The 27,706-nt window shown below is 36.3% G+C and overlaps 2 protein-coding genes across 4 annotated transcripts; one reads left to right on the forward strand and one right to left on the reverse strand.

Annotated features, from left to right (window-relative positions):
- lat (linker for activation of T cells) lies at window positions 1–12,894 on the forward strand. Of its 2 annotated transcripts, none has more exons than XM_051106109.1 (13): window positions 1–428; window positions 3,585–3,689; window positions 4,796–4,838; window positions 6,505–6,539; window positions 6,640–6,688; window positions 6,771–6,823; window positions 7,185–7,253; window positions 7,409–7,451; window positions 7,560–7,633; window positions 9,182–9,274; window positions 9,361–9,417; window positions 12,213–12,294; window positions 12,420–12,894. In XM_051106109.1, the coding sequence occupies exons 2-12, from the start codon at window positions 3,587–3,589 to the stop codon at window positions 12,287–12,289; spliced, it is 696 nt and encodes a 231-aa protein (XP_050962066.1). In that variant the 5' UTR covers window positions 1–428; window positions 3,585–3,586; the 3' UTR covers window positions 12,290–12,294; window positions 12,420–12,894. The 2 variants fall into 2 exon arrangements, with proteins under 2 accessions (XP_050962066.1, XP_050962067.1); XM_051106110.1 differs by having other exon boundaries at window positions 7,185–7,217.
- atxn2l (ataxin 2-like) lies at window positions 12,890–27,462 on the reverse strand. Of its 2 annotated transcripts, XM_051106101.1 has the most exons (24): window positions 27,144–27,462; window positions 26,812–26,909; window positions 25,734–25,773; window positions 25,539–25,595; window positions 25,047–25,118; window positions 22,925–23,102; window positions 22,719–22,837; window positions 22,504–22,595; window positions 20,977–21,210; window positions 20,542–20,897; window positions 20,364–20,450; window positions 20,002–20,133; window positions 19,847–19,915; window positions 19,682–19,746; window positions 18,467–18,804; window positions 18,309–18,378; window positions 18,042–18,191; window positions 17,813–17,876; window positions 16,524–16,684; window positions 16,267–16,396; window positions 16,070–16,179; window positions 15,724–15,906; window positions 13,618–13,783; window positions 12,890–13,346 (listed from the first exon to the last, which is right to left on the reverse strand). In XM_051106101.1, exons 1-24 carry the CDS (start codon window positions 27,162–27,164, stop codon window positions 13,297–13,299), a joined length of 3,042 nt encoding a protein of 1,013 aa, XP_050962058.1. In that variant the 5' UTR covers window positions 27,165–27,462; the 3' UTR covers window positions 12,890–13,296. The 2 variants fall into 2 exon arrangements, with proteins under 2 accessions (XP_050962058.1, XP_050962059.1); XM_051106102.1 differs by lacking the exons at window positions 26,812–26,909; window positions 27,144–27,462 and adding an exon at window positions 26,361–26,497.
- Between the last annotated feature and the right edge of the window lie 244 nt (window positions 27,463–27,706).

The raw sequence follows: 27,706 nt of genomic DNA on the forward strand, positions 1-27,706 counted from the left end.
ACGATGCTTTCTACGAGCCTATGAGGAGCCAGAGAGCAAGTGCAGCGAGGAAAGAAACCTAAAAGTGAAGTTCTTTGCGGCAAAGGCCCTGTAGATCAGGACACACCTTAGCGGCTCATATGAAATAATACAACTTAAGGACTTAATTTTAGCAGATATGAGCGTATTAGGCAACTGACTACTGGGATTGCTTAAGTTTGGGTTGAGAAGTGCACTTAAGAGGATAAATTGAGGAACAAGGATTGAGCAGTGAGAGGGAAAGACTAAAAAATGGTGGCACCTTCAGTGTGAGCTGTAAGTTAGGTGTGATTTGTACAGTCTGCAGCGTGTGTGTGTGTGTGTCTGAACTGGTCGACAGTTTGGTTGCAGGCTTCTGCTGAGCAGAACGTGTGGTGTCTTGATTGACCTGATTGCTGCTACTGATACTGGTAAGCTTTTTACTTCATTTTCTCATCAAGTAAAACTTTACTTTTTTTCGTGGAGTATGTTTTCTGTGTTTTTTGCAAATCACCCTTTTAAATTCTACAAACGATAAAGAAATACAACAGTATGTGATATGTCGTTTTCAATCAGTGAAGATGACCTTGCAAATAAATGTCAACTTGGTTGACAAAACGTTTCAAGTTGCCATGAAAATTAATCTTAGTTGTTCATCTTCCTTAATTTTGGGTACTGACATCACATTGAGATGATAAATGTTTCGAAACACAAAATATGGTAGTAGTTTGATAAAGATCAGAGGGTCAAGAGGTCTTTAACCACATATGAAACCTCATTATCTCATTTACTGTCCTTCATCTAGCCATTCACATTAACATTCATGCTTTGATTTTTTCTTCTCAAGCTTTTAATTCTGACCAAAGTATCTTGTTGTAAAGCATGCAATGATTGTAATTACATACGTGAGTCATTTTATGCATATAAATGATTCTTGTTTTGTTAAATGTGACCCTGGACCACAAATCCAGTCTTAAGGTATATTTGTAGCAATAGCCAAAAATACATTGTATAGGTTAAAATGATCAATTTTTCTTTTATGCCATAAATCATTAGAATATTAAGTACAGATCATGTTCTATGAAGATATTTTGTAAATTACCGTAAATATATCAAAACTATGCATTGCTAAAAACTTCAATTGGACAACTTTAAAGGTGATTTTCTCAATATTTTGATTTTTTTTATCACCCTATCCTTTGTCCTATCCTAGCAAACCATACATCAACAGAAAGCTTTTTTAGCTTTCAGATGATGTACAAAATTGACCTTTATGACTGGTTTTGTGGTCCAGGGTCACAAATGATTAATAATAAAAGTACACGTTAAAGTGCACTATAATATTGAAGAGATTTTTCGAAGTAATGTTGGTTGCTCAAGGCATTTTTACTTGTACTTTGATTTAGAAAATGTAAGTAAGGCTGCCATTTACCCTGCTTTTTTTTTTTTTTAGGTTTCTGGGTAGTAGTTCTCTATAACTTGACAGCTAGGATTAAGAGAGGCCCAAATCTCTCATAATGTGTCGTTTTTTTCTCTCATCTAACTGCAAAATACAGGAAATCCGTTTCCTGGCACTGAATGCAACCACAGACAGCCACACGCTAACATATATAGTGGTGCGTAAAAATTTGCAAGGCAGGTGATGCCGAGTGAAATTTCGCAGATTGAGAATTGGTCTAGTTAGAACTGGCAATGTGTCATCTGAAAAGCGCTGACCCCTTGTATCCGTTAAAATGCACACAGCGATCCATGCTGAGGTACTCAGGAGTTTGTTTTATCTTGTAGTGTTACATAATACATAACAGTGTTAATTTAGCAGACGGCGTTTATCTAAAGCAAGTGAATAATGCATTGCAAAAATGACTATTACGATCTATCTATCTATCTATAGATATAGATAGATATAGTTTGTGATGTTTATACTAAAGTGAAAAAGCTGATAAAAAACTCTTAAGGGTGTTTCTTCAACTTTTTTTGTGCCAGAATTATAATAAAACTATAGAGAACTTTTTTCGCTTTATGTTAATTTTTTGTCGCATTAAATTTGTCATTATCTATGTTTTGTTTTGTCATATAAAAATCATTTAGTAATCATACTCTCAAAATTTATATTTGCTGCTTTTTAAATTCTTTTGCGTATCGATTTATTTTTTAACCATGTCCAAATCCAAACGTTAAGTATTAAAACATGAAATACAACGAAATTTGAGGATTACATATTTAAAACTATGATTCTATAAACAAAGTGTGTTTTTATTAGACGTGTGAATGTGTGGATGTGAAATCAAAGAGAAATCAGTCAATTTAAATATTTAAATTATGTGTCATTTCCAGTTAAGCGTTACATTTTTTTTTTATTTTGCAAGGTGTGAACATATTTTATCGTGCACACTTAGTATGCACAAAATGGAAGCTAAGAACCTTTTAGCATGGGGGTCCATCATTTTATTGCAAAAACTTTTAAAATTCCACTACAAAAAGCTATCAAACACAATATCGCATCATTTGGGATGTGATATAAATGACACTGAGACAATTTAACTATTTGACACTGTTAATTAAAATAGTGAGAGAGTTAATTTTCTGAAACAGAGACTGTATATATATTAGAAGTGCATTTATTTTGAAATTTACATTTTGAATTATAGCTGAAGAAACACCTTTATGTTTAAAATATGTAAAAAGTCCTCGCGTAAATGCGCCACTTCTCTGGCTTTTCGCTTAAATGCATCCTGTTTTATAGATGTTAGATGTTTTTACTGGAAAACAGGATGATACTGGTTAAGAATATGATTTTAAATGATGATTAGACACTAGTTATCAACATCAAGTTCTGCAAGACAACGATACAAAGTAACCGGAAAGATGCAAGCTAGTTTAGAGATCTAAATGTCCTATCTGCATTCTGAGCACTTTTGAGATATTGAGCTTCAAAGTTTTTGCGTTCCATAGACAAAATGTACACAGCTTACAAAAGAAAAATACATAATGTAAATAAGTTGTCACCAGATAAGTATATTTTAATAACTAGTTTTGACAAAAATGTCAGATAGAACCTTATAATTCCAAGGTGACGAAATAAAGGCTCCAAAGTTTGTTTTTGTGATTTTTTGTTTCCCCAAGAACCTTTTAGTAAAATAACAATTTTGAAGTAGATTTTAAAAATCTTAAAACCCTTTTTCCGCTATAAAGAACCTTTTCTGCATTTGAAAAGTTCCATGGATGTTCAAGGTTCTTCACGGAACCATTGATGCCAGTAAAGAACCTTTATTTTTAAGAGTGTGGATGGACGATCTGTGCTTTCATCCTTTTGTTAAAGAGTGTGAGAGTATTGGTACTTATTGCCAACATCAAGAAGCAAAAAAAGAGCATTTCAGTAACGCTCTTACTGTGGTTCCTTTGTATAGTTAAAACAGGTCAACTTCATAAAAAACAAACGAAATAAGTTCACTTGACTTTTCAGTGTATAAGAAACATTTCCCTGGTTTAGCCACACTAACCTAAAACCGCAGATTCAGAAGAATGATGTTGCTCTCCGCTATGGCCTAAATCTGTCATAAATCGATGTTCTCGTATTGTCTTCTCAGTTATGGACTCCACTGCACTGTTGTCTGTGGTAGGCGGGGCTTTCCTCCTGTCAATCATCCTTGTAGCCAGTCTTTGTACATACTGCTGGGGGCATAAACAACCAAGTAAGACCTGTTAACTCTTATCTGTGATAAAAATAGTTTTTGTCTCATCAAAGCTTTATGTTAAAAAGGAACTTTGTGGTATATTTTAATTCAATTAAACGTAAAAACTCAGTGTACAACATGGCTTTGCACAAATATAACAATAACCCTGAGAAAGAGTTGCATGATAGTGTTCAGGGTGAGTTCGTGTCATATCGTAATTACCTTAATTATGAGATACCAACTTATGAGATACGTAATTACAACTTGTGAAGCTTTCTGAGAGCTACGACTTGTAACCACCTGACCACCTCAGATTCATTAGGGCTGTTTGGGCAGTGGCAGTCAGTGTCCGAGTCCAACGGTGTGAACATCACGTGTTGTCATCTCAAAATTACGGTAATTACGATATGGCGTGAATGCAGCAACAGTCGCCATCTTTTTGTACAAGAATTCATGACACACTGTATAATACTTCATGGCTTAAATGCGCGTCTTGCATCGCCTGTGTATTAGGGAGCATGCGCAGAACGTCAAAGCCAGTAAATCAGATCGGCGTTCTGCGCATGTCTGGAAACTGCTAGTTTTGCTGCTTTATATTGTTAATTCGTGTGTCTTACCGTGTTATTTTAATGTTATCTTAATTATGAGCACACTGGCTTGTAGTGCAAACAGTGTACTGCGCGTTGGGAAGTCTCACCAATAGGCTTACTTCTGCGTTGAAGAAAAAGGTGGATAACGTTAGGCTAAATATATTTTTGCCCTTTTTTTGTATACTTTCGAAAATATATTTTTAAATAAATAAAAATGCACATTTTAAAAGTATTTAATTATTAATTAAGCATTAATCAATTTATTTTGGCCATATTTCAGTCCAAAAAAAAAAAAAATCATTCACACGTTATTATATGTAATTATTCAACATTAAATCATTAACAATCTAGTTTTGATCGCCAGACTGTAATGATTTAAATGTATTTCTTGCATTTTGAAATATATTTTGGTGTATGAAGGTTGAAACTAAATAAACTTGAAACTTCTGTTTACAGCATATATTTTGGCCAGAAAAATAATTTGTTTTATGGGATAATTTACTTTGTTTATTGGCAATATTTTATCTTTTATAGCATCCATCCATCAGAGGCCCAGCGACTCAGAATACCACCCAGCGTAAGAAATCAACTTCTGTCTTTGCCTACAGGATCTTATCAGTTACAATAATACAATCATAATTTTTATGCGCATTTACATTATATAAGGTAGACCGGATACAGTTGGTACACTTTTTGCTATTTCCATTACCACACCAAAACTAGGTACTGAAAAGGAGTGATTTTTCATATGACATTTCCTTTACTTGTCTACTAAAATATTACAAATTAATAACATCCATAAGTAGATCATATTTAACACAACTAGCTCATAAACACACAAGAAGCTTTTTTTGTTCTAACTGTACCCATGTTGGGTACAGTTGGAACGGTACCCGAGTACAGCTGAGACACCCATCCGTAATGCTGTAAAGTATGGAAGCATATGGATGGCAAAAATCATTTTGAAAGGTAATATGTAAAATGGCAATGTATTTCTGTATTTTTTAATTTTTACGTTTGCCCATACACATGTGCAACATTTAGTGCAAAATGAAAATTCAATTATGTAGTTTAGACTTACCATTTCCTACACTAGATTTGATATGTCAATTAAAAACATATTTTAACGCTTTATAAGTTGCAAAATTAAAATGAAAATGTATTACCAAAATTGCAGTCCCAAGTGTCCTACCCATAAGTCTAAATTTTAGGAAAATGTTAGGGAAAATAACATTTAATGGATAATTTTGCTACTAAAACGTCTCTAAACAATTTTGGTAATACATTTTCATATTAATTTTGCAACCCATAAAGCATTAAAATATGTTTTTAATTGACATATTAAATCTAGTGTAGGAAATGGCAAGTGTGAATTATACAATTGAAGTTTCATTTTGCACTAAATGTTGCATATATGTATAGGAAAATGTACATTTAAATACAGAAATACATTGCCATTTTACATATTGCATTGCCATTTTGCACATTACATTTCAAAAGGATTTTAGCTACCCATATGCTTCCATAGTAAAGCTGCCTAACCAATTCACTGCAAATGTAAAATACCTTTAAAATGAGAATTCAACAGTTTTTATTTACATTAAGTATTTTATTGATTATTACAGTTGAAAGTAGTTAATTTGTAAAACATTGTACAGTAATGGCAAACAGCAATAGAATATTTCATTTCAGTTCATCATTTTGATAGTAACAGCTGAAAAGTTGACTACAGTAAACAGTAAAAAACACTGAACAATTGCAAACAGCAATAAAAAAACATATCAAATGCAAACAACAACCTAATGAGTATTTTTTAACAATAAACACAATAAACTAATCATACATTGTGTCTCAACTGTACCCTGCTGACCATGAACATTTCTCTAGATTTTACAGTGACCTTGCATGACACAAAGTGTCAGTTTTTAGAGCACAGATTGTGAATGTAATTCAACTTTAACAGTCATGTAAGGATGAGAAGCTATTCATTGTGTAAGGGACGTGGTGAAATGAAAAACGTACCTTAGAATTTTTTTTTTTTTGCCTATATCTTCGGATATCTTCCATGATCGAAGAGGGAACTAATATGCATATGCGAAGCAAACTTCACAGATCAGTCTTGTTGCGCATGCAAGTTATTTAAGGTGCTTTAAATGCACCCCTGTAGCAACTGTACCTGGTCTACCCTAGTTGGTGTTTGTTTTTACACGTGTGTTGGATCAACATTGTTTCTCTTCATACAGATCCAGTTTTGGGCTTCGGCATCCCGTATCGACATGTAAATATATTGTGCTAACACACAACAAAACTCACAAATTGTCATGTCTGCATAGTAAATATCTACATAAACAGTGCTTGTCTTGTCTCTTATTATTCAGATGCGCCCCATACGGACCATGCCAGAATTGGACCTTACCCGCATCCCAAGTGAGTTCACACACAAACACAGATTTACTGTACACACAGACTGTGTTGTGCTTCAGTGTGTTAATAATCACTCTTTTCTCAGTTCACCCAATACAACAATTATCCAGAAGGTGCCCTCCTGTCCTCCCTCAGAAAGTGAGTAACATACAGTCGTTGTGGAATCTGAGACAATATCAAATCTAAAATCTCACAAAATAAAAAAACGCACCACTGTGCTGACAACTTATGAAATGCTGTCAGTGTTTATTGCTCCATTACTACAATTCAAACCTGTACAACACAAAAGATGTTTAGCTTTTGAATACATTTTAAAGGTAACTGCTTTTAGTTAAATCTATTTCTTGTTCTATTGCATTTATTTTTCATTTTGTGCTTATTTTTTATATTGTGACCTGTGAAGCACTTTGAGCTACAGTTTAGGAATAAAAGGTGCTACTTAAGTAAAGTATGAGGAGAGTTATTATTAAAGCGCGCATTTCTGTTTTCGTCTCTGTAGCTGGAAGTCAAGCCAGTTATGTGAATCAAAAGGGTGAGGAGGGAATCACCATTCATGTCAATCATCATGGTCAGAAATCAAATGATTTATTTATGTATCTTAGTTCTAAATAGCTTGCAAATTCTTAACTGAATATGGGTTAAATGCAAACTCTTTGTGAGTGAACACGTATGTGCATGAGAGAGTGATTGGTAAATAATCCTGAATATGTGACTCTTCTCTAGAGAGTGAAGATGAGCCATGTGATCCACCTCTAAGTGAATACATGTAAGAGCACACCTGCCTGATCGTCAATCTCCACAAAATAGACTATTTGTCAGGCTAAAGCTGAATCATTATCCGCAAAAAGATAACAAATATCTTTCTTTCCTCCAGAGTTGTTCTTCCAGATCTCCCAATGCCACATTCTCAGAGTCGGGCACCCAGCAGAGCTTCATCTCTGAGCTCAGGTAGAAGAGCTGAGATAAAACGAGAATGTACATTATAAATGTATTATTAAGTTGGCTTGAGAAAGCCAAATTACTGATAGGCTATTTCAACTTACAGCTATTCTTCTTCTTCTGAGACTAAAATTTCTGACTGTATCTCCTCCTAGAGCTTTAACTCTGCAAACTCCAAACTCAGCCCAGATCTTCAGACTGGTCTGACTCGAGTCGCTATATCTTTTCTAACTGATCGGACTTACGGTTTTCCTAAAACTGACGATTAAAACTGGGAAAAATCCCATTTACTTTGACTTACATTGACGGAATGTTCAAATGAGCCCAAACTATTCAAACTCCAACTGTCAAAACTCCCAGAATCCTTTGAGACTCAATCAAACTTCCCTTCTATGTACTGTATTTATAATCCATTTAAAACTATATGCTAACAACATGCTAATAACCTGCTAATCATGCTAGAAACATAATAGCAACCTGCTAATCATGCTAACAACTTGCTAATTATGCTAATGCATGCTAACAACTTGCTAATCATGCTAGAAACATAATAGCAACCTGCTAATCATGCTAACAACTTGCTAATTATGCTAATAAATGATAACAACTTGCTAATCATGCTAGAAACATACTAGCAACCTGCTAATCATGCTAACAACTTGCTAATTATGCTAATCATATGCTAATAAATGATAACAACTTGCTAATCATGCTAGAAACATACTAGCAACCTGCTAATCATGCTAACAACTTGCTAATTATGCTAATAAATGATAACAACTTGCTAATCATGCTAGAAACATACTAGCAACCTGCTAATCATGCTAACAACTTGCTAATTATGCTAATAAATGATAACAACTTGCTAATCATGCTAGAAACATACTAACAACTGATAACAACCTGCTAATCATGCTAACAACTTGCTAATTATGCTAATAAATGATAACAACTTGGTAATCATTCTAGAAACATAATAGCAACCTGCTAATCATGCTAACAACTTTCTAATCATTGCTAATTATGCTAATAAATGATAACAACTTTCTAATCATGCTAGAAACATACTAGCAACCTGTTAATCATGTTAACAACTTTGCTAATTATGCTAATAAATGATAACAACTTGCTAACCATGCTAGCAACATGCTAACAACTTGTTAATCATACTAGACACATACTAGCAACATGCTAACTACTAGCTAATCCTGTTAAAAACGTGCTAACAACATGCTAGTAACTTGCCGATGTTAATGTTGCTAATGTTAGAATCATACTAACATGTTAATTATCTATCTGTCAATCTATCTGACAGACTGCATTCAAACTTTAACCTTTTAAAACTACTTTAAACTTCAAACTACTTCAGACTGAAAACTATCCAAACTTAAAACTTTTGAAAACTTCTTATACTTTTTCAACTTTTCAAAGTTTTTAAAACTTTCTGGTCCGGCTTTCTCAAGACAACTTAAAGTTTGTCTTGACAAACTTTTTTTTTAATCCAGTTTAATAATAAATTCTTAACACCCTCTGACAATTTTGATGCTAACTTTGTAGGAGACCAATACATTAATGTAAAAGATGAAAAAGATGATAATGTACCTGAAGTTATATTCGACTATGTGATGCATACGGATGAATCAGACTCAGGTACGTCACGCTGAAATTAAATAATGACCACAAAGCACTGCTGCAATGCATTTCCTAACCTAACCTATGCTCTGGTGTTTTTACAGACATTCCTGATTATGAAAATTACCAAAATTCTCCAGGCCACAGAAAAGAATCTTATAGTAAGTGTTTTTCTGTTAAATTAATAGCATATATTTATTTCACAAACATCCATTCAAAAAGATCTCAGTTCATGTGAACTTAAATGATATGGATTTATATACTTGAAGGGTTAGTTCTTCCAAAAAATGAAAATTCTGTCATTAATTACTCACCCTCATGTTGTTCCAAACCTGTAAGACCTTAGTTCATCTTCTAATTTAGGATATTTTTGATACAATCCGAGAGGTCTCTGACCCTTCTATAGACAGCAAGGGTACTACCACATTTAAGGCTCAGAAAAGTGCCAAAATGATCGACAAAGTAGTCCATATGGCATCAATGGTTCAACAGTAATTTTACGAAGCTATGGGAATATGTTTTTGCGCAAAGAAATCAAAACTTTTTGCGGGCGCTGCCTCTGATTCGGGACGTTGAACACATGCACGCAGAGAACGAAGTGCTTTGGAGTGGGTAAAGGCTAGCCCTGCGTCCCAATGTGCACACTATGACTATGAGTATCACTTAGAATTTAGGAACGGATAGTATGCACATTGGGATGCAGGCTTGAAGGAGTGTTGTCAAGACCGCGGAATTGGGCTACTTTTACACTGTTGCCGTGGGTAGATTTTGATGTCTGCGGGATGAAGCGACCCCAATAATGTCATATTTAGCCTGTGAAATGCCAATTTACCAGGGGAATCCAGACAGAAAAAAATGTGTATTTATCCCCCGAAACGCTATTTTACAGGGGATCCCCCTCGAAATGCGATTGGGCTAGTTTTGAGTATTGCTAGTATTGTCTAGCAATTGAGCGGTTTTATTGTGAAAACCTGGCAACCCTGGCTTGAAAGGAGACAGATCTGGCTACTGGGCATGCGCACATCAATCTAACGTTATTTTTGTCACACTCTACAACAATAATGCTGTTTTTGTATTACAGTAATAGCTAAGTTTAGGGTTGGGGTATGTGTAGACGTTAATAAAACAAAATTTGATAGGTAGAACAATTAATTTTATTGTTAGTTTCCGGTCTGAGTTGTACCTTCTAGCCACAAACATGCGTCCACAAGTCTGCCCTACAAAGGCAAAAGACCCTAACTCACTAGAGTGTGAGAGTTTTTTATTTGTCCAGCCAAATTAATTATAGGTAGGACACTGGAAATTTGGCAATTAGGTGTTTTAGTACTGAAAATTATCTACATTAAAAAATTGTAAGCTCAAACTTGATTTTTACCCCTATTTCGAAGTTACTGTACTCTGCCTTTGCATTGTCTGCAAAAAGTGAAAAGTCACACCAAGGCAAAAGGCAGTAACGTCCTCTGCATACCACTAGAGGGAGCCTGAGTACCACTACTGGTTCTCGTACCACAGTTTGCTATGCTCAGTAGCGTAAGAGAATGCTAGACATAGCATAATTGCTTTTATATTTACTTGAATGAAATAGCCGAACCTAAAAGAAATGACTTGTTGATTTATGTGAATGCCAGCAAGCAGGAATGGCCAGAATGCTTGTGGACTGATTTTATCCGGTTACAAGGAAAGATAGGATATGAATTTAATTGCGAACTGTTAGTAGCCTACTGATTTTATAACTGATCATGCTATATGCTACGCATTCGATTCCACACGAGTCCAACTAGAAGTGACAGCCTGCTGAATAATCTGCATTATAAAAGGAAAAAAAAATAATCTTTAAAGATTATTCACAATTACATATTGTTGCCAAAATATCTCTACAGTGCGTTATTATATGGAGCTGTTTGGCTGATCGCTATCTAATAGTTTGTTTGTCCAATGCTTCAGTGACAGATCAGATGTATGAAAGTATACAAGTTACACTGTAATTAAAATGCATATAAATAAAGGACAGTAAAACAAAGGCAAAACACCGTATAACTCCAAGTCAGCACTGTAGCTTCATACTGACGCGCAGCTAAGCAAAGGCAGAAAGCCGTAACTCAGTTTGAGCGTTTCAAACAAAGTGAAAAAGCAGTAACTGGTGTTATACGGGGTTAAGACAATCCATTATTATCTTGGAAAAACAACTAAATTGACTCAAGATACTCATATACATGATTATGGATGTCTTGAATGTCCCAAAAATATCAATAACTCATTTTTGACCAAATCCGAAGTTCTGGCTTTGCACGGTAGAAGTGATGCAGTGGAGATGAAAATGTGGAATAAAATCAATATTTTTTAAGTCTTTGCACAAAAAAATAATTCTCGTAGCTTCGTAAAATTACAGTTGAACCATTGATGTCATATGGACTACTTTGTTGATCATTTTGGTACTTTTCTGAGCCTTGAATGTGGTACCCTTGCTGTCTATGGGAGGGGTCAAACACCTCTCAGGGTTCAGAAAAATACCTTAAATTGTGTTCTGAAGATTAACAAAGGTCTTACGGGTTTGGAACAACATGATGGGTAATTAATGACAGATTTTTTGGGAGGGGGTGAACTAACCTTTTCTATATATAAATTTCCAAAAGCAGGCTGTTTTTTTGATAAATGAAAAAAAAAAGGCTGGGCTTTACAAACACAATAACAAAACATCTTACAAAAATAAAGTCAAATCAAAAAATGTACTATGATTTATAATTTATCAAAAAAAAAAAAAAAAAAATATATATATATATATATACACACACACACACACATATATATATATATATATATATATATATCACTTTTTTATATGATCAAATTCCTAGTTAATTTCATTTTCATAAAAAAAAAAAAAAAATAAGGTGCTAAAATTGATATATCAATGAAAGAGAATAGCGTTTATACTTTTTATGTTCCTCTTCGACAGGTTTGTCCCGTGGAAGTCAAAGCAGTGATGAACGGGACAGCTCTGATTATGTCAACACAGACCCTAATTTACAATAATCAAGGTGTTATGTAGTTCTCTAATTGTACTGTATACGAGTACCTTGATACATTTTGGACTGTCCATTAAATGGAAGAGAGAGAGAGAAAAAAAAAAAAAAAACGCTAATTCAATTTTCCTTTTCTCTAGACTTGCAAAATCATCCCAAATGCCAGAGGAGTTTCCAGATTTACCAATGCTTTGAATTTTTTAGTTCAGCATCACCAAGAAAGCACTGAACCAGCGTCACCATGGAAAATGTCCTCCTTCGTTCCTTATGACAGATTTACTGACGATACCTGAGAATGTTTTTATTAGTTTTTTAATAATTAACTTTTGCTGTTTACAGTGTACTGCATCAAGGCTTTTACTTCCAAATATGAGCACAAATTTCTTTGAATCTGCCATGTAATATATAGCTTTTTGTTAATTTTTTTTTAATTCATTCAACATGTTAGCTATTGGTTTGTTAAATGTGGAAATAAAGGTTTTACTAATTCACATGGTGTATGGAGCAACAATATGAATAGAATCTGTAATTATGGCCAAGAAATGTAGTGAATGCCAGCAGGAAAGATCAACTCAGCATGTAAGAATAAGATTCAAAACAAAACACAAAGGAGAGTTTAAAAATTTATTTTTATACACTTTTTTTGGATTTTTTTGTTCTTTTTTTAAATGTTTATTATTATTTAATAAGGGGGGGTGAGGACAAAGGGAGAGGTCATTGTATTTTTATAAAAATGTCCCTCATTCTTTCCATTTTTGTTTTGTCTTACACGCCCACTGGTTCCCTCTTTCTGCTTTAGACACTATGTGTCCCTGTCCACTCAAATTAAAAATAAAAGGGAAATCAAAAACAAAAAAATAAAACAACCACATTCAGTCTTGCCAGAGGTATCTAAAACAAAATCTGTTCAGGTGGATATTATGTACAAACGAATATGCGATCACACAGGAGATCCAGAATGAGGGCGCTCTCTGTCACGCTGTGGTGATCAACACAGTTTCAGTCTCAGTCGCTCTGTCAGTTTCCAGGAGTGTGGAATGTAATTGACTGGGAAGGATGGGCCTGCACTGTTGGGGGCAGAGGAAAAAAACTCAAATTAATCATTTGTAATAATACAAACGAAAGTAATACAAATCAAAACCTTGGTAAATGCATTTGTACACAGCTGTATAGTAAACGTCAGTTAGATCTAATATACAGTTTAACAGGATTCTCCAAGCTTGTAGCTTTCATGACAGAAAATTATGTGACTGCAATATAAAAAAAACAAACAAAAACACACACACACACACACACAAAAAATAAAAAAACCTTTGTTTTTATTTGCAATAAACTCACCATGAGGTTGCCATGCGTAGTGCGGGTGGGGTGGCTGCTGGGGTGGAGGAGCACCGTGCTGGGGGCCAGAACCCTGCTGAGGGGGTGCGGCATGAAGCAACATCACCTGTGGTGGACCGTGACCTCCTGAGTGGTGAGGACCCGAGAGAGCACCTGGAACATGGGGCTGAAAGAATAAGCAATAAAATGAAGTTAGTCAGCAAAAAAGGTAAAGGCAAAAAATATAAACTTAGTATAAACACACAAAGGGTGTAAAGAAAAAAAAAAGAAAAAGAAAGCAAGCATAAATGTAAAAGATATTGGGCCTCATTCATGAAACACGAGCAGAATGAAGTTGTGTGTAAATCGTTCATAAAGCCGCTCTGACGTAAACTCTTGAATTTATAAAAATGTACGAAAGAAATGTACACCTGCTCCCTACCATGTGTAAACGGTGCGTAAAACATTCTGTATTCTTGTCGGCAAACTGATGACACTGAGTTTTGATGCATTGCCATAATAATGACAAGTTAATTTGCCGTTGTTGTCTTTTGGAACTTTTTTATGTCTGTAGCTGAGGTGACATTTATGAATCCGAAGGCGATTTTTCAGAAATGTCTGTTTTACATGCAAATTAATGGGAATTTACTCATATTTATGCAAGTGTTATAAATGAGGCCCATTGTGTAGAAAATGTAGTGTAGATAACTTGAGATAAAAAAAGTAGATTTTAAAAAAAAAAAAAAAAAAAAAAAAAAAAAAAAAATTTAAGTACAAATAATAGAACTGTTACTAAACAGAAGAGAATTGCGCAACTAAAACGGTTGACAAAACACTTGCTAATGATTCAGATGTTTAACCTGCATGCTAAACCTGACTTTATTAAGTTCTCTGGGACACCAAACGTAAAAACAGTAATGTACATGTAAAAATATTTTATGACATTTCAGATGTGCTCTGAACTGCTGCTTTTTTCGTTTGAATGTATGGAAGCCCATTTCTGCCACTGAATAAAAAAAACAAAAGAAAAAACAAAAACAAACAAAAAAAATATAATGGTACAATTCTGACTTTTCTCAGAATTGCATGATGAAAACTTAATTCTGTGATTTTTGTAAATAAACTCGCAACTGTAAGTTATAAAGTCAGAATTGCGAGATAAAAACTACCAATTTTGGACTTTGTTCCTTAAATGTATTTTTTGGTAAAATTGATATCACTTGCAATTTGACTTTCTCGCAAATGCGAGTTTCTCATTATTGTGACTATAACTCACAAATTCTAACTTTTTTTCTAGAATTCTAAGATTAAAACTCACAGTTCCAATTTTATTTTTAAGAATTATAAGAAAAACCTCGCAATTCTGACTTTTTTCTTAGAATTGTAAGATAAAAACTCACAATTATTTATTTAGTTTTATTTTGAATTCTAAGATTAAAAAAATAACTCTCGCAACTGCAAGTTTATATCTCAGAATTCTGACTTTTTTTACTTGCAATTCTGACTTTTTTCCCCCCTCAGAACTGATTTGATTTTTTTTGTTATTGTGACTTACTTGCAATTCTGATTTGATTTAAAATTGTAAGATAAAAACTCGCATTTCTGATTTTATTTTTAAGAATAGTAAGATAAAAAAAAACCCTCGAAAATTCTTTTAACAGAATGTAAGACAAAAACTCGCAATTCAGATTGTGTTTCTTAGAATTCCAAGACAAAAACTTGCAATTCTGATTTTATTTTTAACAACTATAAGAAACTCGCAATTTCTTTCTTTTTTTTTTTTTTTTTTGAACTTAGAATTGTAAGATAAAAACTCACAATTCTGACTCTCGCAACTGCAAGTTTTTAAATATCGTAATCCTAACTTTTTTTCCTCAGAATTGGCATCACTAATAATTTGACTTTTTTCCCCTCACAAATGTAAGTTTCTTGTTATTGTGACTTACTCACAATTCTTTTTTTCTAAGGATTTTTTTCCTTAGACTTCCAAGATACAAACTCGCAATCCTAACTCTCGCAACTGCAAGTTTATATCTCGTAATTGACTTTTTTTTACTCACAATTCTGACTCTTTTCTCAGAAATGTGAGGAAAAATGTGCAATTTTTACTGTGTTTACGGTCATCACCTGTGTCAGCTGTCCTATAGAGGAGTAGGGGTGATGCAGGGGCTGGTGTCCTGGCAAGCTGTAGCCCTGAAGGGAGTATGATGCTTGTGGTGAGCTGTGTCCTGGGGGCAGGTTAGGGGGCGTCGGGGCTGACAGTGGCCCAGAGTGATACAAAGACTGAGGCTGAGGACCAGACTGACCAGACTATAAAAAGAAGTCAATACAGTACATTTTTAGCATAATTACATACAGGACGAGCAATTTATGGGATCTAGTATTTCAAGTTCATTTGAGTGGGAGTTTAGAAAATAGATATGTAGCTGATATGCCAGTTTTGGGTGGATTGGTGATTGTCAGTTGGATGTACCTGTCCTGGACTGGGGGCAGGGTGTTGAGGGGGTGGCTGGCTGCCTGTGGGGGTGCTGGAGGGCTGAGGAGGATGGATGGAACCAGAGTGATGAGAGAATGACTGCGGAGCTGAAGAAAGAAAAAAAAGTTGTAGTTGATAACATTGTTAAGGAATTATATACACAATGAAGTATGAAAAAAAAATAACAACCTTACCATACATCCCCTGCTGAGGGGCTGGCGGTCCTTCAGTCTGACCAGGGTACTGGGGACCCGGGGGACCAAGGGTCTGTGGATGTCCTCCCGATCCGAGCATTCGTGGTCCACCCTGGAGCATAGAGTACACCTGAGACAGAAATAAGAGTTTTGTTTTTTGTAAAGAGGAGTATGCAATGAACTTATTTTAAAACAAATCTGCTTGTTTGATCATATACTAGAAGCATTTGTTCTGCTGAAAATGTATAGGCTGGTACCGGTCCAGAGTAGTGGGGCATTGCTGGTATGACCTGGTTGTACGGCAGATACGAGGGAGGGTAAGGAGACGCCACAAGAGGAGGTCCTGCTGCTGACGCCGCAGCCTGGATCATAGGGGGCGCTGAAGAGCTGTGGTCTGAACGAGGAGTCACCACAGAACCTGAGACGGGTAAAGAAAGACATGAGTACAACTGGGTTTCCATTCCAAAGTTGTAAATTTAACTTATGCACAAAACTGGAACGTCGCAGAAAACATTTGCGAATAAACACCATTCAATGAGTCACAGAGAACAAAATCATCACAATCTGATAAACTAGCAATAAATAATCACTAAGAAAAGGAGAAGGCAATTACACAGAAATAATCTGATGGCAGACTTTGCTTGGGCATTTAAAAATGACCATAACAACAATTTAGATGCCGTGTAACAAGATCGGTCACTGGTTAGTCAGGTTATGCTGTTCTATAGCGCAAAGCCACATGACTTTTCTGATGTGCTAGGAGGAATTTAAATGGCAAGTGCATTTCCATCTCCCATTACTCGCATTAACCCTATTTCGCACAAGTCAAAAACCACCTCAAGCAAGTGTCCAAACTTTTTTGCAAATAAAGGGATTTTATTTCGAAATTTGACAATTCCGTCGCTCATTTCTTTTACGATACTTCAAAATGTGCATAAAAATAGTGTGTATGAGACACTGTCCATGAGTAGAACACAAAATAGGGCCTAACGCTCTTATTTTTAACATTTTGTATTAGTAACAACAGTACAATATGTACAGTATATGATTAAAATAAGTATTTAAACGTTTCACGTCTTTTTGCTGTTCAATTAAAATAACTATTTAAATAAAATTAAAAATAGTTTAAAAAAATAGAAACAAAACATCAAGTTTTAATAATTAATAACAACTTAGTATTTAAAATAAAGAGTTTTGTGCCCTATTGTTATTAAAATAATAATAATAATAATAATAATAATAATAATAATGAAAAAGCAGCATTTAATAAGTTTTAGCCCCTATTATTATTGTTAATAATAATGATGATGATGATAATAATAATAATAATAATAATAATACAACAACATTTACAATAAGAATTTCAGACCCTAATATTTGAAGAGTTTTGCAAGTCTTCATTTATACAACAACAAATTAACTCAAAAATGGTAAAAAAAAAAAAAAAATAAAAAAAATAAAAATAACCTTGTGTTTACGCAAATCTCAATTAATAGCAATACAACATTGGCACAACTAATAACGAAGCATGAAATGTGAGCATCACCTTTCGTTCTTGGGTACTTCCCTTGGCTGACAGCTGCCATTTGATATTGGAACATTGGAGGTGCCTACAAAAAGAGACAAAATAATAATAATAATAATAAAAAAAATAATAATAATAATAATAAAAAAAATAAATAAAAAAAACAGTAAACATAACGTCCATTGTACAGATCACTCTATAAAAGTCTGCAATTTGGCCAAAATTATCCATGTGCAGCAGGGATACAGACCTGTACAGAGTGGCCCTGTATCTGGATGTGTGAGCCGTAGATCTGGGGGTACGGGGTGTTGTAAATGGCCTGGCCTGGCGGGGCCGGCAACACCACTGTAGGGCTAGGTGGAGTTGGCCGTGGCGGGGTGGGAGTGGCTGAGGGCTTCACCTGCAGAAGGTGAACAGAAGAAGAAAACATGACACATTGGCTTTGCACATTTTAACAGCTATATACAGGAAACTTCACAGTGGAAACAAAAAAAAAAAAAAAATTCTGTGCTCTCACCATGCTGAGAGGGGCCTTGGTGGGGTTAAACTCTTTGGCGTTGGGGTTGAGTGTAGATTTCTTCACTTGACTGTCAGAAAACATGAAATGTGTTAATTACCAACAAAACATGATATGGTATATACCTGTAGCTGTCAGATGTGACAGATGTGACTCACTCAGCCATGCCCTCTGATCTCTCTGAGGCCTCCGGTTTGCCTTCCTCACTGCCTGGGGTCCTTGGAGGCTGGGGTGTCCCTGATGTTTGCCCTTCTGCAGTTGGATTTTGCATGGCAGGGCCAGACAGGGCAGAGGGTGCAGAGATGTTTGTGGCTGGTGGAGGGGTGGTGGTCGCCACCCCCTCTGCATTTGTCTCTCTACTTCTCTCCTCTGCTGGAAGCTCTGTGCCCGGATTTGTGGGCGGGGCTGTTTTAGCTTCTGTTAGAGGGGCGGGGTTTGCTTGAGCAGAGTCAGTGGTTGAAGTTTTGGAACTGGAAGGGGTGGAGCTGGAGAGAAGCTAAAATCAGAAGAGAAAAACATTTAAACTATAGTCTCACATTCTGATTTTAATTCGAGTAATGCTCGCTCGTGTTTGTGTTAAACATATACCAGCTCCTGTGACTATTTTCACAGTGAGAAAAAAATGTATGGCGAAATTACTTCAGGTTTTTACAATTACAACTGTATTTGACTTAACCTTGTGAAAAAAAATCTGCTCATGTGTAGAAAGAAAGAAAAAAAAAAAAAAGTAAGAAGGAAAAAAAGAAAAAAGGAAAGAAGAAAGAAATAGAAGGAAAAAAGAAAAAGAAAGGAAGGAAGGAAGGAAGGAAGGAAGGAAGGAAGGAAAGAAAGAAAGAAAAAGAAAGAAAAAAGAAAGAAAAAAAGAAGGAAAAAAGAAAGAAAGAAAGAAAGAAAGAAAAAGAAAAAAGGAAAGAAAAAAAGAGAAGGAAAGAAGGAAAAAAAAGAAAGAAAGAAAGAAAGAAAGAAAGAAAAATAAGGAAAAAAGAAAAAGAGAAAGAAGGAAAGTAAGGAAAAGAGAAAAAAGAAAAGGAAAGAGAAAAAAAAAGGAGGAAAGAAAAAAAAAGAAAGAAAGAAAGAAAGAAAGAAAGAAAGAAAGAAAGAAAGAAAGAAAGACAAAGGAGAAAAAGAAAAAGAAATTAAATATCCCGACTGTTGCTGTGCATGATGTTCTGGGTTGTTCCCAGTGCGTCGCTAGGTGCTTGGCAGGCCGTCGCTAGGGTGTTCTGAGTAATTGTTCAAACATTACTAATGGTTGCTTACTGGCTGAAACTTCCAAAAATCTATTAAAAAACAAAAAAACAAACCAAAAAAAAAAAAAAAAAAAAAAAAAAAAACAACACACACACAAAAAAACTTAAGACTATAAAACTCACCCTAAAATTATTACGAAACTTGCGAAGATCCTCGATGTCTTGTGTTCTCTGTGGGACTGAAGAGACTATGAAAAAAAAAAAAAAAAAAAGAGAGAAGAACTTTTTAGCTAAATGACATGCGCATGTAGTGAAATTACTGAAAGAATAATACAACTTCAGGATTACCTTTGGCGCTCTTGCCCTCCTGAGGACTAACCGGACTCTCCGTCCTTTCCTTCGACAGGATTTCGTTCACTAAAGTGACAGGAAGAGAATCAGATTGTTGGACGCATGTACAACTAAACAACGTGTGACCACTCATATTTGTAACAACATCTCACCATCTACAGGGAACAGAGGGGTGGGGCCAGTGGGTTCAGGGGTCACCATAGTAACCGAAGAGGTATCCAAGTATGTAGGATTAGCCAAAGGAGGGTCCTGGGAAGGAGCATCTGGTTTGGGGGAACGAGAGACTGGAGAGAGAGAGAGAGAGAAAGGTGATCATGTTAATTTAAGAAAAAAGGGAACAGAGGTTGGAAATGCATACCATCCATAAAAAAAAAAATAAATAAATAAAGGAGGATGCATTTAATTGATCAAACAATGAAACATTTATAAAGTTACAAAAGATTTCCATTTCATATTCAAAGCAGCATGAAAAAAGTATCAAGTTGAACGCATGTGCACATGTATGTATGTTAACCTGTAGGGGAGGAGTGAGAGTTTGAGGTACGCAGGTTTCTGTTGGTCTGTCCAGGCCTTTGAGACTTGGGTGACATTCTGGATGACACTGTAAGAGATTGATTCAATGTTCATTAACACAGGGTGACAATCATCAAAAACACTGAAAGTGACAAGTCTCTCACACACACAAAACTTACCTCCATTGACAGGCCGGGCCGAGTCTGAGAGGGATTGTGGGTGTGAGAGCGAATGTGGGAGTGTGTGCGGGGAAGGAGGGCTAGAGTGACCCGGCTCTGAGGGGCGGGGCTGTGTAGGCGGGCTGCTCTGTGATTGGTGTGTAGAATACCCTCCTCTGACAGACAGAGGGCTGCTCCTATCAGTGGGAGGAATGGACTGGCCACTACCAGAGGGGAGGGGTCTAGGTGACGAGCTTGAGGGGCCAGGTCTATTTGTTCGATTAGGCAGAGTGGATACTGCTCCTCTTTCACCCCTTCCTGAAACTCCCATTTCTCGCTCCCTTGCCCTTTGGGGTAGAGGAATGTACTTGCCTTCCCTAAAACATCAGATCATCAGTGTCTTAAGGAGAATGACTAGATGAGAGTTATGAAAAGAAGAGTAAGACTGTTTCAAACCTGCTCCCAGCACTGGAGAACCCAGGACTATCTCTGCCCCTTTCTCTTTCTCCTCCATCACGGTCTCTGTCCCGAACCACAGCGCTGAATTTGTCTTCGTCGGTTCGACCCTCATCATTCTCCAGCGCCACCCTGTGGCGATACTGCGAACTGGCCTCAATCTCACTGGCCAATCGGGCAGCTCGAGCTTCTCGCTGTCTGAAGCCCTCAGAGCTGCCCCGCTCCAGAGGAACCCTAAAAGACATGAGTGAATGAATGCCTGAGACAGTCTTGTATGACCTATGTGAGATCTGGTAAATACCACTTGATCAAAACTAGTTTTAAATAAGATTAAGAATCTGTTTGAAATTTTCAGATGGATTTCATGTAATTTATTATTTGTACATGTATCTCACTCTCCTTGCCATTTATTTAATATATAATGATTAAGGTCTGATCTCTGAGGGAGGAATTTGTTGTTTACTTCCTGATTAAAAGCCTCCTTTGTAGCTGCACATAGTGACTTAAGTAAACAAGGCTTTGTTACATCACAATTTTGAAATGTCAAAGGTTCACCACTAAGGGGCAATCTCTGTGACTCATAAACCAGGGTCTAAGTGTTTTTTTTTGTTAAAAGAAAAGAAAAAGGAAGGTGTTACACAATTTTTTTGGTTATACTACGCAAAATTTTTAAGGCATTTTACTCAAATTTAATTGAACTTAATTGAAGATATTAAGACTCAAAGTATTAGTTCAGTATAAAATAAAATAGGGAATAAAAATTTGCTGATAATTTACTCGCCTCCATGTGATCCAACATGTTCACGTCTTTCTTCTGTTGTAAATAAATTAAGGTTTTTTCACCATATAGTGGACTTCAATGGGGGTCCAGTTTCAAGTGCAGCTTCAAAGGGCTCTACACGACCCCAGCTGAGGAATAAATGTCTTGTCTAGCAAACGATCTCATTTTCTTAAAAAAAAAAAAAAAAAAAAAAAAAAAAAGGATATACTTTTTAACCACAAATGCTTATCTTGCACTAGCTCTGCGGTGCATTACGTAATCACATTAGAAAGGTCACGCTTGGTTAGTTCTTTTCTTGTAAAGGTTGTTTGACTTTAAAAAAAAAATTTTCACTTTCGCTTTGTAAACACTGGGTTGGTACTTTTGCCTATGTTTTGCATGACCTTTCAAAGTGAAAGCGTGAAGTCGAGCTAGTGCAAGATCAGCGTTCGTGGTTAAAAAGTATAAAAATGTTTCTTTTTTTTCTTTTTTTTAAAGAGAATGATCGTTTTGCTAGATGAGATTCTCATTCCTTTCCAGGGATTGTGTAGATCCCTTTGAAGCTGCATTGAAACTGCAGTTTGCACCTTCAACCCATTGATCCCCATTGAAGTCTACTAAATAGAGAAAAATCCTGGAATGTTTTCCTCAAAAATCTTAATTTCTTTTTGGCTGAAGAAAGAATGACACGAACATCTTGGGTAACATGAGGGTGAGTAAATCAAAGCAAATTTTTGAAGTCTAAAACTGACAGAACATCAACTTACGTGTACATGGAGAGACTGGCGTCATAGGTGGACTTCACCCCATAGGTCTCCTCATTGAAGCGGAACATCTCACTGGCATCCCAGCCATTAGACTGCAAGACAGAAAAAGCCATGTAAAAAGCTTCAAGCATGTGCAACCCAATAAAATTACTCCAAGAATTCACTAATTTGTCATCGCATCTGGTTGGATATACAAGCATGTTGCTGGAACTCACTGTATCTGTATCAAGGTCAAAATTTTCTCCATTGCTATCGCCTCCATCCCACCTTTGAAGGACCTTTTCTCTGTGGTCGCCATTTATTCTTGACCCGATTGCAGAGTCTGTGAAAGTGTCTGAAACACACACATACAAAAAGCCTTATATTTCTATATTCCACAACGCCACACATTTATACTACTTCTACAGAGTCATGTACACACCTCGGGTAGCGTAGTTGAGATCCACATCTTTGCAGATCATAGTGACGAGATCATTAGGGCCAAAGATCATGGTGTCTGTGATCTCTTCTCTCCTGGGATGGACTGGTGTGCCTCCGCCACCGCCTCCATCACCTTCTTCATTTTTTACTTTGTGCACTGCGTCCACTGCCAGCTCACACTAAACACACAAAGACACTGAGTGAGACTTGATCATACGTTAAAGGGCTAGTTCACCCAAAAAATTAAATTCTGTCATTAATTACCCTCATGTCGTTTCAAATCCGTAACACATTCATTTGTCACATGTGTGTGCTTTGCTCTGAACTTAAACAAGGTGAAGTGCATGCGTGTCCTACATCAGCAGCACCTTGTGCATAGTGCTGGGCGATATGGAAAAATCATACATCACGATATGGATTATTTTATATCACGATAACGATAACGATATATATCACGATATACCACAATAAAGTATGTTTTCAGTTATTCTCTGAAAAGTTTGACAAAAATATCATTGCATACTTTTTTTGCAACTTTATTTTGAAGTGACATTTAACTGAACTGTCACAAATAAGAAAAATACATTTTAGTGCACACATTGGGGAGTCGCTCTCTAAACGTGGGGTATTAAAATTGCTTTTGAATGCGCGTGCGCGTTTGACTTTTGGTTTCGTTTTAACGACCGTGCAAAACTCTCAGCAGCGCTGAGCGTGCAGTGTACATTACAAGAGATTACTTTGACAAAACCATTTGAAAGTGGGAGGACACAAACGGGATTTTTAAAAGTGTGTCACGAGTGGAAAATACGCCCCTGCGTGAGTGGAACTCTGCCGCTGAGTTATCATTTGATGTGAATGTATGCCGCGTTGTACAGTATATTGAGACGGAGGCGGCAGAATTGTATCTGACAGAATGTACGCTGTTGCACGAAATATAGATTTCTTCAAAAGCAGATTGTGGAGACCTTTTAATTGTCCACAATCAAAAGAGAGAACGGCAAACATGTCACTGTATCAGCTCACAACAGTCTGTGCAGTAGTTAGGCTAGCGAACGTTTTGTAAAGAAATGAAAGTAAGTTGCACCACAACAATTTCTCGCACTCGCACAAATGCTCCCAAATTAAGATTAGATTAAAATTAAGATTAAATTTTGGGAGCATATGCGACCAAAACGGTCGCGATTTCGAGCCCTGCCAAACTAATCTCAATTCACTAATATTTTTGCTTTTAATATAGTATTCCCATTGCAATATTACACTAGGCAATTTTTAGATTGTTTTACACTTACCAATGGCTAGCTGTAGACGATGACCAAAGCATTGTAGCCGTTCCCACTCAACGTAAAGTGTCACGTCGCAAAACCACAAGACAGAGTTTCTTTGCGAAAAAGTTCATTTTTATTCTTGATTATCACTTATATAAAGGGTACAGTATGCACTGCATAGCGACAAGACATTATCATACATTTGTCGTAGCCTATTTAATGCAATATTTTCTTTAGTAATTGATGAAATTAGGTTAGAAACGATAGAAGAGAAATAGGACGATAGACACTTTTCTATCGTCCCCACGATATATATCGTCATATCGCCCAGCACTACTTGTGCATGTGTTGTTTACGTGCAGACCAAAGCACTTTTTGTGCACAAGTATTCTCGTAGCGTCATAAAATTACAGTTGAACCACTGATGTCACATGGAGCATTTTGTCGATGTCCTTACTACCTTTCAGTACCTTGAACGTGGTAGGACCTTTGCCGTCAATGCAGGGTCAGAAAGCTCTCAGATTTCATCAAATATATCTTAATTTGTATCCTGAAGATGAACGAAAGGACTTACGGGTTTGGAACAACATGAGTGTGAGTAATTAATGACAGAATCAGAATTTTCATTTTTGGGTCAACTATCCCTTTAAAAACCATGAGGCTTTGTTCAAATAGGCTAAATAAATAAATAAATACCAAAGATCAAATTTGGATAAATCTGAACAAGGCTCAGTGTGAACGAAGCCTGTGATTTTGGGTATTCAAATATTGTTAAGATCAGCAATTTTAAGTGTAAGATTCAGAAAGCAAATCCAATGCAGATGTGTCTTGTCAGTAAATTTGGAAAGAAAGACTTACACGTGAGCTTAATGTCTTGAAGATTCCCTCATATACACTGCCATTCTTCACCATAACATCGCATCTGGAGCCCTGAAGAAAAACATTACATGTGTCAAGTATTTGGTTTAATTTATTGTAAAATCACATCAAATTTAAAACAATCCAAAACGAGCATCACAATAAGTTAAAAGTGCTGTTTCCAGACCTGTAAAAATCATGTAAATTAATATAATATTAATAAAAATTCATAGGCTTCTTATGTTGGTTTTTTTTTTTTAGTTAGGGAAATCTCTGAAATACTTTATCAGTTAAAAATTGAGATAGTAAAAAGTTCTTATGCAGTAAATCACAAACAAATTGAGAAGTCACGGGCCCCTCGAATATTGTCGTGGCCCCTGGAGTCAAAAAGTCTGAGAACCACTAAACTAAAGGCATCAAAGAAAGGTGTTTTCAACAGCAATCAACAAAAAACAAATAAAGGTGAACAAATTATTTTACACCAAAACTCACCACCACAGCTGTGAGAAAATGGAGCATCCTAGAATTGTTGTACACACCCTCAAAGACCTAAAAAAAAATAAAATACAATTTTTTTTGAGCATTTGGAAGTCCACAAATGCAGTAAAATATTTAAAGGATACTAAGACATTTAATAATCTTAAAATCGGAAATCATGGTTATAAAAACTTATAAGCTTTTACGTACAGGTGGTGACTGTGAGGGAGTCTTCACAGAGTTTCTGTTTCTTCATGGAAAAAATTGAAAAAAGACAACAATTAGTTAAAAAATAATAATAATGCATATACATATGTGTGTGTTTATTGCATCATGCAAATGAACACATACGCAAACAACGAACAAACATAATAACATTTTCTGTATATTAAGCGTTCATCGTATTCATGAGCTTTATTAAATATTCGGGAACGCGGACAAATCTGCTGTCTATGCAGCTAACTATAAAGTGAAACACAGCCCCGGTGTTGCAGGCATTGCTCCACTGTTACATGTGCGGACAACAATTCCAACACCGCGAAGCGCATGGCAAAACAAAAGGACAATCACACACGAGGAACAAAACAACGATCGGACTGAATCCGATTGCGCATCATAACAAAATATTATTTAGCAATGCCAATGTGTAAACAAAGGCAACGAAGCGCGTGTTTTAATTACGTCAGAGCGCAAAGCGGGTTATCGGAGCTGGCTAACACAAGCAAATGCCGTATCGAAGACAAGACAAACAGCTTGACATTAACGAGCGCAAACATACACATCTCGTGCCCTTCGCTACAATCAACCAAATCGATTATAAAATACGAATGTTTGTACTTTGTCACATGCATCCCGGCTCTTCTTTGACGGCGTCTGTCTAAAATGGCTCAAGTTGAAAGTCGAGCACAATACTGAATCATATGGGATCGGAAAACAACAACAAAACACGGCTGATCCCTTCCCCATGACCCGCCCCCGAGAGCAGTCGTAAGCTGAAAAAGATGCCAATCAATTAATCTCCAAATTCTACTGGTTGAAAATATCATTTCTGGGCGGATGTGTACCGTTTACGCGAATATTTTCCATCATTGGCCCAAAATTGTGTCGCTCAAACACTCTTCGCAACGATTGGCTTGTGCTCCTGCCAATTCAACAAGGCTGGAAACAATTGGTGCTCCACGAAGTAGATTAAGATGCGCTATGGACACGCCCACTTTGACCGGTAGGCCTCGTGTTAAAATGACAATCCGCGGACTTTCTGAGCGGGGCAGCCCAACTTGTGCCTTACCTTCCCGCGGTGGGTCTGTTAGAGTTACTCCCCGGAACTGAAGAAGCCATTGACCCTGAAGTTCCATTGGATGTTTTGCGGCCACCGGGTCCCGGTTGCTGTCAGAAAGCATAACAATTTTTAAACGTTGCCACAAATTAAGTATTGAACAGATTTACGTGTATTTAAGCGTCTAGCCGAGTGATGATGGCTAGCAGGTTTACTAGCACGTTACGTTAAATAAAAAGTGAAAGCTTTACGGAGAACGACAATCTTTGGACCACAAAATCTGTTATGAGTTTTAATATTCTCGATTGTAAAAACCAAGTGCGTTTTTTAGATGTGATACTCACGTTCTGTCGGCGAAAAGACATAACTAGCCGCTAAGTGAGTTGCCCGCTAAATTCCCCTTGTTGCCTATGACAAGCTAGGAGGTGGACTAGCCTGCCCGCGGTGTTATTTTTCTTGATTTCCGCAGCGTTCTCAGATCCACACGAACGCGATCTCCGTTATAGCTCGAAGTCCAGTTCAGTCCGATATTCTGTCACGAACAGAACACGAAGAGATAATGAGCCTTATTTTTCTATTAAATATTACCGGTACCACGTCTCGCGAATTAGCCAGCGATAAACGCGAAGGCTGTTTTTTCAAAAACCTTTGCTTGCCATTGGACGACGCGTAAAACGTAGTGATGACGCAATGGCGTACAGGACCCGTATCACGTCCACACTCCACAGATTAAGCATGCCTTGCAGAAGAATCGTCCATACTCACACAAAAATTCAAATCTATCTGTCTATCTATCTAGTTGGGGAAAGCTGCTTTAAAAAATAATGCATTACAATAGTACGTTACTCCATGAAAAATTAACTAATTGCGTTACTTTTATCAGCTGGTATTGGTTTGTTTTTTTTTT

The sequence above is a fragment of the Labeo rohita genome, chromosome 3 (assembly GCF_022985175.1).
Source record: "Labeo rohita strain BAU-BD-2019 chromosome 3, IGBB_LRoh.1.0, whole genome shotgun sequence".
NCBI lineage: Eukaryota > Metazoa > Chordata > Actinopteri > Cypriniformes > Cyprinidae > Labeo > Labeo rohita.

Bases quoted from the DNA above. Each gene is read 5' to 3' on its own strand.
- lat (XM_051106109.1), top strand. From the start codon at position 3,587: ATGGACTCCACTGCACTGTTGTCTGTGGTAGGCGGGGCTTTCCTCCTG. The intron at 3,690-4,795 runs GTAAGACCTGTT...TATCTTTTATAG, and splicing joins CTGGGGGCATAAACAACCAA to CATCCATCCATCAGAGGCCC. The intron at 9,418-12,212 runs GTAAGTGTTTTT...CCTCTTCGACAG, and splicing joins CCACAGAAAAGAATCTTATA to GTTTGTCCCGTGGAAGTCAA.
- atxn2l (XM_051106101.1), bottom strand. From the start codon at position 27,164: ATGTCTTTTCGCCGACAGAAC. The intron at 23,103-25,046 runs GTAAGTCTTTCT...TTGTGTGTTTAG, and splicing joins TCAAGACATTAAGCTCACGT to TGTGAGCTGGCAGTGGACGC. The intron at 22,596-22,718 runs GTGAGTTCCAGC...TCTGTCTTGCAG, and splicing joins TTGACCTTGATACAGATACA to TCTAATGGCTGGGATGCCAG.